Source organism: Mus pahari, chromosome 13 (genome assembly GCF_900095145.1).
Source record: "Mus pahari chromosome 13, PAHARI_EIJ_v1.1, whole genome shotgun sequence".
NCBI lineage: Eukaryota > Metazoa > Chordata > Mammalia > Rodentia > Muridae > Mus > Mus pahari.
Window position 1 is genome coordinate 67,283,981 of NC_034602.1, and position 9,290 is coordinate 67,293,270.

Consider the following 9,290-nt stretch of genomic DNA (forward strand, 5'->3'; position numbering starts at 1 on the left):
CACTTCCAGCCTTTGTAAAGAGTCGGTGCTGGGGATCCTCGGAAACCTAACCAGTCAGGAAGCAGACGTGTACCGCGGGTGGTTGAGTCTTCTCCCTTCACACCGGAAGCGGGAGCAGGATCCCTCTCTCAGGCTTCTGTCTCTCTGTGCTGTGTCTAACAGAGACGCATCCTAGGAGAGCATCACGTCTCCATAGCAACCGGTGGTCCAGGCGCTGAGGCCGGACAGGCCGGGCTGGCCCAGGCGGCGGGGGCGGAGCCGAGTCTGTCCGGGGCAGGGCGCCCGCGGCCCGGAATCACCGGTCCAGTCTGCGAACTGAGTTTGGGCGGCTGGCGGAGAGTTTGAGCGCCGGGTAGCCGGAGCTTCTAACCGGAATGGAGGAAGGAGACTTCTCAGGTTCATCCGTGCGATCCGAGGTGACGGATGGGCAGAACACCATGACCACGACAGAAACACGCACAACCTCTGAACCCCAACCGAAGCCCCTTGTGCTCAGGCTCCTGGAGGTGCAGAATGGTGATGAGGCCGAAGTGGTTGGGGAAGAAGGACAAGAGGAGGACAACGAAGCGACCAAGACTCACAAATCCTATGAGGCCTCCGAATCCTTCAGGTCCCACAACTCCAGCGATCCCCGCAAGGCCAGCGATCCTCCCCAGTCCCGCAAGTCCAGCGATCCTCCCCAGTCCCGCAAGGCCAGCGATCCTCCCCAGTCCCGCAAGGCCAGCGATCCTCCTCAGTCCCGCAAAGCCAGTGATTCGCTCCGGTCCCGCAAGGGCAGTGAACCTCTGGAGCCCCGCAAAATCAATTATTCCCTCCGGTCCCTCAGGGGCAGCGAGCCCCTTCAGTCAGCCGGGAGCCAGGAGGATGGAAAAGATGACTTGTTTCCCAACACAGTGATTACGACATCCCCATCTTTGATAGCCAGATACCTACCGCGGCTCCAGCTGGCTTCCCTGAAAGGTAGGTTTAGCCCTGACCCCGCTGAACCGAGCTAAATGTTCGCTTGTTTTAAGGAACTTGACTCTACCTGCTGCTTTACAGCCACCTCTCTGTATACTTCAAGGAATCCAAAGGGAAATTGACACCCTAATGACAGAAGCCACCTCACACTTCCACGATTGAGCCCTGCAAAATCAATGATTCCCTCCGGTCCTGAGGGCTCAAAGCCTCTCATAATCTCATTAAGTACACCATTGCATCCAGTTATTCCTTTACTTACACTTGAGGTCTTGTTTATTTTTTGTTTTAAGATTTATTTATTATTATATGATTATATGTAATTGCACTGTAGCTGTCTTTAGACACACCAGAAGATCTCATTACAAATGATTGTAAGCCACCACGTGGTTGCTGGGATTTGAACTCAGGACCTTCGGAAGAGCAGTCAGTGCTCTTACCCACTGAACCATCTCACCAGCCCAAGATTTTGTTGTTGTTGTTGTTGTTGTTGTTGTTGTTGTTTTTTCAAGAAAGGGTTTCTCTGTAGCCCTGGCTGTCCTGGAACTCACTCTGTAGACCAGGTTGGCCTCAAACTCAGAAATCTGCCTGCCTCTGCCTACCCAGTGCTGGGATTAAAGGTGTGCATCACCACCGCCCGGCTGTTGTGTTTTAATGATTTCTCTTACTCCCCAGCCAAAGACAGATCCTCAAAGTGAGAATGTTTTTGTCAGTGTCTGGTGCCCAGGCCCGGGGAAAAACCGAACGTTCAGGGAACAAATATTGAAAGAATGCTTTGAACAGGTCATCATCTGGTCAGACCCTCAAGGTTACAAGGCTGACAGGACTTGAACGGAAACATCCTTGCTGTTACCCCTTGAGCTCACTTCCAGCTCTTTGCCAGAGACAGTTTGCACTGGAGCAGCAAGCCCATGTTCTCCCCAGGGATTGCTTCGAGACTGGCCTCAGTTCTAGGGTTTACACTGCGGTCAATCCTTCCTACAATCTCCCACCACTTCACTGGCTCTGTCTGGCCACCATACTTCTGACAGATCACCAACCCTAGTAAACTCCAGCACTCTATATACCCGGAGCTCTCCCCTCTTGCTATACGAAATTACATTATTGTACTGATTGGGTTTTTTTTTTTTTTAAGATTTTATTTATTTTATTTTTATGACTACACTGTAGCTATCTTCAGACACACACCAGAAGAGGGCATCAGATCCCAATATGGATGGTTGTGAGGCACCATGTGGTTGTTGGGAATTGAACTCAGGACCTGTGGAAGAGCAGCCAGTGCTCTTAACCATTGAGACATCTCTCTAGCCCCCGTACTGATTGGTTTTATTTCAACTTCATTACTACAAATTGTAATTAGTACTGTATTTAGGCAGACTCACTCCCTTTTACTTTGTGTAAGTTTTCCCAGGCTCTGACATGATTAAATGCATTTTTAAAAAGATTTATTTATTATATGTATATGAGTTCACTGTAGCTATCTTCTGACACACCAGAAGAGGGTATCAGTTCCCATTACAGATGGTTGCAAGCCACCATGTAGTTGCTGGGAATTGAACTCAGGACCTCTAGAAGAGCTTAACCACTGAGCCATCTCTTCAGGCCCCCAACTAAGTGCACTCTTTAGTCTCCACCAACCTTCACACGTTTGTCTTTCACCCAATGGAAGACTGCACCTTATTTTTTATCAAGAAATGGATACAACCGATCATGAACTCACTTGCTTACCAGCAGTTTATTGTCCTCCCGACACGAGTGCTCAGAGTCTGTCTTTTCTCATCTTTCAGGGGAGACTTGTGCTTGTTGCTTATGAAGCACACTTTCCTCCTAGGCCTCAGATTCCACTGTTTCCTGAAGAACTTTGACCTTACATCTGTCTCCACTCCATATGGAGTCAGGTTCTCCTCTAATGAATCAGTCCTATGAGCAAACGCACTCTTATCTTGAAACAACCTTTGAGCCTATGCCTTCTTCATCACCCCCCCCCACACACACACACACACTGGATTCACTTCCTCCTCTTATTATCCTCTTGGTGTGGCCTGGTCTCTCAATCCATGGCCTTGAAACGTCACGTGACCCTCTTAGCCATCTCAAGCTGCATTTCTAAATGCCTCACGTGCCAGTGTTCACTTCCGTCTTTCCCTCTATCTCTTTAACACCGAGTCAGCAAGCATACAGAACCGAGGTTGGAGAGTGGGGAGGAGGGCTTGTTGTGTAAGTGTGGGGACCTGAGTTCGGATCTCGGCACCCATGTCGTGGGTGTGACTCTTAAACTCCAGTGCAGGGGGCAGATGGGGGAGACAGACAGAAGGAACCCCCGGTGTCAAAGGAATAAGGTGGAGAATGATCAAACAGGACACCTTGCCATCCTCGCTTGGCCTCCTCGAGCCCGTGTGTATACACACACACACACACACACACACACACACTACTCACACTCATATCTTTTTTTTTTTTCTCAACCATAATGCTGCACCTAAAGTGACCCCTTTCTCCAGTCGCCGGTGGATGAACTGTCTTTACCTCTATTGGTGGCCATTTCTGCCTTCTATTTGTTGGACCTCATCCCATCTAACTTTAATTTTTAAAAATGATTGTGTGAATCCCAGCACTCGGGAGGCAGAGGCAGAGGCAGGCAGATTTCTGAGTTTGAGGCCAGCCTGGTCTACAGAGTGAGTTCCAGGACAGCCGGGGCTACACAGAGAAACCCTGTCTCGAAAAACGTGTGTGTGTGTGTGTGTGTGTGTGTGTGTGTGTGTGTGTGTGTGTGCGCGCGCGCCACGGTGGAGTCAGAGAACCATTCTGCAGAGTCTATCTTTATGTGGGTTCTGTCAGGTCACGCACTGAGCCATGTCACCGGCCCCAACTAACCTCTCTCTGCTGCATCCTTTGGTCCCTTCTTTCCTGGACCATCCTCCCCATTGGGCTACAAATGCTATGCAATTCCTGTACCTGAAAACAACCACAGACCTTCACTTAGCCCCAGCAACCCTTCTCTTCCAGAGACCACTCTATTTCTCTGCTTGACTTAGAGGGGACCTCCCCTCCCAAAATCCTCAAAATGGTGAGCATGAAGCCATGATTCCGGTGCCCTCTTTTTCTGTCCTCCTGAGAACTAGTTAAATTAAGATCTCATTCCCTCCACCTTGCCGAGGCTGCTTGTGTTGAGGTCACAATGATCTCTTCCTGCTCAAGGCAAAGGTGAACCCTTCATTTGACACATTTCTTCCTAACCCAGGGACCTGTCTTGTTTCCTGAAATACCAGTATCCCTGTTGGAATAGCAGCATCCCTGTTGGGATACCAGTTTCCCTGTTATCCTACCTCGTAAACTCTTCCTGACTCTGTTTCCTTGTGTGGAGTCTTCTCTTCCCAGCCTTTAGGTTGAAGCCACGATGGCTTAGTCCTTGGATTCTTCTAGAACTCCCCTTTATTCTCCGCATGATGTCATTGGTTCCATGGCCTCATTGCCAGTAGCTTTTCACACTATCGCTATAACGTCTCTTAACTCAATTATCTAGCTTTCTTGCTTGATTGTCCACATAAAGCAAGCTCAATGTATCCAAAAAAAACCTTGACAGCTCTAAACCACAAACAAATCCTAACTTTGAACTATACACTATGACCCTTTATTAGTACCAAAATTATCATTGTATTTTATATCTTATACTTACTGCTTTATTTTTATGTCTTGCCTAGTTGACCTCAATGGCCTCCAGGTGGCCCTGTGCTTTGGCTCTTAGCCCTACCCTCCAATTCACTGTTCACAGAGGGGTCAGGGCCGTCTTCTAACATATATTATATTATATTATATTATATTATATTATATTATATTATATTATATTATATTATGTTATATTATATATTTCCTGCTCCCAACCACCCCAGAGGTAGTTCCTACCTTGTGTGGCTTAATAATCTAAAGTCTAATTAGAGGGTCTCCAAAGCCTCACTTGATCTAGCCTAACCATTAACCTGATTGTGGTTTTTGAGATAAATTTCCATCAGTCCAGGCTGGCTTCAAACTCATTATGTAGCCGAGGGTGACCTTGAATTTCTAATCCTTGAGTCTCCTCCCCCACACCTCCCCCTCCACGGTGCCTGGGATTACAGGCATAGACTGCAGTCCTTGGTTTATGCTGGGCAGGAGATGGAAATAAGGGCTTTGAGTGTGACTGATAAGCACTCTCTCCCTCAGCTGAGCTACATCTCCAGCTCACTAACCTGATCTTGAACGTGCCAGCATATCCTTAACTTTAGGACTCGCATGCTCCCTATTGTTTTGCTCTTGAGGTACACGGGTACGCTCTCCTACCTCAGAATCACGTCACCTTTCTTTAGCTAGGACACTCTCAGATCAGGTATTTGCTCTCTTCACATACCAAAAATAAGTCTTTGATCTGCTAATGTAAAAACCACACATATCCAACTCTAATATGTGTCTCTAAGAGAGTGTCATCATTACACTCTCATGAATGTAGAACTTTTTTTGTTTGTTTGGTTTGGTTTTTCAAGACAGGGTTTCTCTGTATAGCCTTGGCTGTCCTGGAACTCACTCTGTAGAGCAGGCTGGCCTCGAACTCAGAAATCTGCCTGTCTCTGCCTCCCAAGTGCAGAGATTATGAATGTAGAACTTAATAATTTTCGTTGGATGAAGGAACTCTTTACTGACTTCTGTGTCATGAAATCCATTGGGTCCTTTTGTGTCCTGGGTATTGTAAAAAGATTCAGGGTTGAAACCTGTGAGGGATCTGGAACAGACTTTGGGACATGATATTCGTACCGTAGACACTAGCTGTAGGAGTATTGGTATTAGCTTATTTAATCTCTTGGCAGCATTTTGTACATATGGCTATTCCCTTGAAACACAGACCTTCTCACATCCTCTGGGACAGCACACCCTTGTGAGAACAGGACTGAGGATGAGGGCTTAGAGGCCAGGAGGTCATGTGATGAACTCCAGGAAATCTGACTCTGGAGACCAACATCTGGGTGCAGATCTGAGTTGATTTCCCTGTCCGGGAGCTGATCTACAATGTGGGAGCCAATCCCGAGCCTCAGTTCCTCTCTGCTGTCTCACTAGTCGGCCAAGAGCCGTCTGTCTGCCTTGAGCAGGAAGAGATCATTGTGACCGCAACACAAGCAGCCTCCGCCACATGGAGGGAATGAGATCTTAATTTAACTAGTTCTCAGGACAGAAAAAGAGGGCACCGGAATCATGACTTCTAAATAATTATGCTAACTATTTTGAGGATTTTTTGGGTGGGTCCCCCTCTAAGTCGTCGTCGTCGTCGTCGTCGTCGTCGTCGTCGTCCTCCTCCTCCTCCTCCTCCTCCTCCTCCTCCTCCTCATTCTACATTGAAATAGAGTCTTTCCATCTAGCCATGGTTGTTCCATTCTGCAACTCCCTAGGCAGACCAGGCTGGCCTTGAACTCACAGAGATCTGTCTGCCTCTGGTCCCAGGTACTGAGATTAAAGTGTGTGCCAAGCACAGGTTCTTTTATTTCAGTCTTACTTGCTAATATTGACTCTCAGATCACACAGTAATCACATGTATGCAATATTACATGGTGGGGGGGGAGGGGGTAAGAGAAGCAGAGAGCCAATACTGATGCAGAGAGTTACTGTGGTGATGAAGTAAGGCATTAAGGAACCCAGTTAGGAAGCCTGGGGTGGTGGCACACTCCTTTAAACCCAAGGCTTAGGAGGCAGAGATGGGAGGAGGTCTGTAAGTCTGAGGCCAGCCTGTCTTAAATAACAAGAATAGAAAAGGGACACGGTTTCAGAGTTGAACTGAGCAGCAGAGGTGAGGTGCAGGACTCTGTGGAAGCCATGGAAGCAAGGACTGCAGGCCTGTGGAGGCTCCAGTCCAGACAGACGGACAGACAGATGTTACGCATGCTGTGTCAGTAATGGAGATGGTCTGAGTGGAGCCCCAGGACAGTCAGGAATTCTCTGCCTACTGGTCATTGGTATACACGGTGGCGCCCCATGATGGGATGTGGGGGTTGGTCACCACCGCAGTTAGATGTCCTCTTCTATACAGGCTTAAAATGTGGTCCTCTTCTTCAGTCTGGACTGTCTTTGAAAAGTTCCCAAGCCTGTTTCTTCTGTTATGGCTTTTATGTGTTCCCAATGTACTTTGGGAAGTTTACAGCCAGTGCCTGGGTCCTGTAAGACGCACCTGTCATCCTGAGCCTCACACTCATGCTGAACAAGCAGTATCTACCGGCACAGTGAGATATAAAGCCATCTGCCTTTGCCTCTGCATCCAAGCTGGAACCAAAGTGTGTCTGTCACATAGTTACCTGGGGGGAGCATACAGCCTGAAAGCCGCCGTTTTCACAGTCAGAGTAACTGAGAACCAGGCATAGCGTAATCATAACCATCTTCAAGCACAGTGGGCAGCGCTCTCCTGGTGAGCCACATCTCTAGATCCCCTTCTGCCTTTATCCTCAGATCAAACTTACATCATGTAACTATATCTGATGAGCACCTCAGCAGATATTTTAATGTTTTATTTTGACATAGAGTCTTGCTACATTGTCCAGACATGCCTTGAACTTGTGATTCTTCTGCCGTAGCCACCCTAGTAGCTCAGATTATAGGTCTGTATTACCAAGCCCAGCACCAAACTAAATTTTTATATTCTCACCCTACTCTCTCTCTCTTAATCCCAGCTCTCATATTCAACAGCCTACTGGACATCTCCACTCAGATGGGGTATTGGTATCTCTACTATAAAGTACATTATTAGTATTATTATTTCCAATCATGAATTTTGTGTGTACGTGTGATGTATTATGCATGTACATGGGCATGTGCATGCCAAGGCACACATCAAGGTGCGGGTTCAGAAAACAACTTTGTGGAGTTGGTTCTCCCCTGCCCCTGTTACTGGGTGGCTTGGATCCGGCTCACACCACCCGGCTTGCATCTGGTGCATGTGACTACCTGCTACGCCATCTTGCCAGCTCCAGAGCCTACTGCCTAGTGGAAGTCTGCCTTTCCTCCCAACCCCGTTCTTCCTTGTGCGTTTTCCATCAAAGACAGTAGCATCCGCTAAAACAGTTTCCTCTTCTTCTCAGGTTCCTTTTTTTTTTCTTTTTTCTCACTCACAAAAACAATCATTCACAGCACATGCTAGCACCCACCCGGGCATGCTAACACCCAGCAACCCGGGCATGTTACTGCCTCTGCCTCCCAAGTGCTGGGATTAAAGGCGTGTGCCACCACGCCTGGCTTTTTTTTTTTTTTTAAGATTTACTTATTATGCCGGGCGTGGTGGCACACGCCTTTAATCCCAGCACTCGGGAGGCAGAGGCAGGTGGATTTCTGAGTTCGAGGCCAGACTGGTCTACAAAGTGAGTTCCAGGACAGCCAGGACTACACAGAGAAACCCTGCCTCGAAAAAAAACCAACCCCCCCAAAAGATTTACTTATTATTATAATACATAAGTACACTGTAGCTGTCTTCAGACAGCCCCAGAAGAAGGGGTCAGATCTCATTATGGGTGGGTGTGAGCCACCATGCGGTTGCTGGGATTTGAAATCCCGACCTTCTGAAGAGTAGTCAGTGCTCTTACCCACCAAGCCATCTCGCCAGACCTGGGATTTCTACTTTGGCTTCCAGAATCATCTTCTTACTTTTCTCCTCATGCTTTGAAGTCCCATTGTTATCCGAGCTAAAGAAGGTATTTAAAAACCCAAGTCCTGTTTTCTCAGTCTTTCCTGTGGCTTCCAATCGCTCTGAGAGTCAACCTCACAGCTCCTTCAGCTCCCAGGCCCCGTACCCCATTTCCCCTCTCCCCCCATCCCTCCTCTCCACTCTCCACCCTGTGTAGCTTCCTTGTCTTGCCTCATGCTCTTTCCAGTTAGGATCCTTGTTTGCCCAGGATTGTTCACATCAGTGTGGTGGTTTGAGTATGCTCGGTCCAGGGAGTGGCACTATAAGGAGTCTTTGATGTGCAACGAAGAATAAGGCATATATCAAGATTCAACGTGTTAAGACATATAATGGGTTCTATCTACCATCAGGTCACCTAACAATCATAGCATTGATTAGAACTACTGTATTCACATATAGGCTCTGGGATGTGGGTGCGCGAGTATAATATAGATTATGGTTTTGAGCCCCTTTCTATGAGGTTAGGGAGCTTGGATGTGTCCATAGCAATAACATAGCCTTAGCATAATAGGGAAGAGGACTGGAGTACCTCACAGGACAGTTACTTCTCTTTTCTGAGTTAGCAGACAACCGTAACCTTTTAAACAGAGGAAAAGCTAACAAAATAGCACATTCAAAAAGTGTTCCAAAAAAAAAAAAAAAA

At 47.5% G+C, this 9,290-nt stretch overlaps 1 protein-coding gene across 1 annotated transcript in view; it reads left to right on the top strand.

The window, feature by feature from the left end:
- Nucleotides 1–374: 374 nt before the first annotated feature.
- Nucleotides 375–9,290, top strand: part of Thegl (theg spermatid protein like) — a 41,008-nt gene continuing 32,092 nt past the window's right edge. Inside the window, exons 1-2 of the mRNA XM_021211243.1 lie at nt 375–638; nt 738–960. Coding sequence (XP_021066902.1) covers nt 375–638; nt 738–960 — 487 coding nt within the window. The remainder of the gene's footprint in view (nt 639–737; nt 961–9,290) is intronic.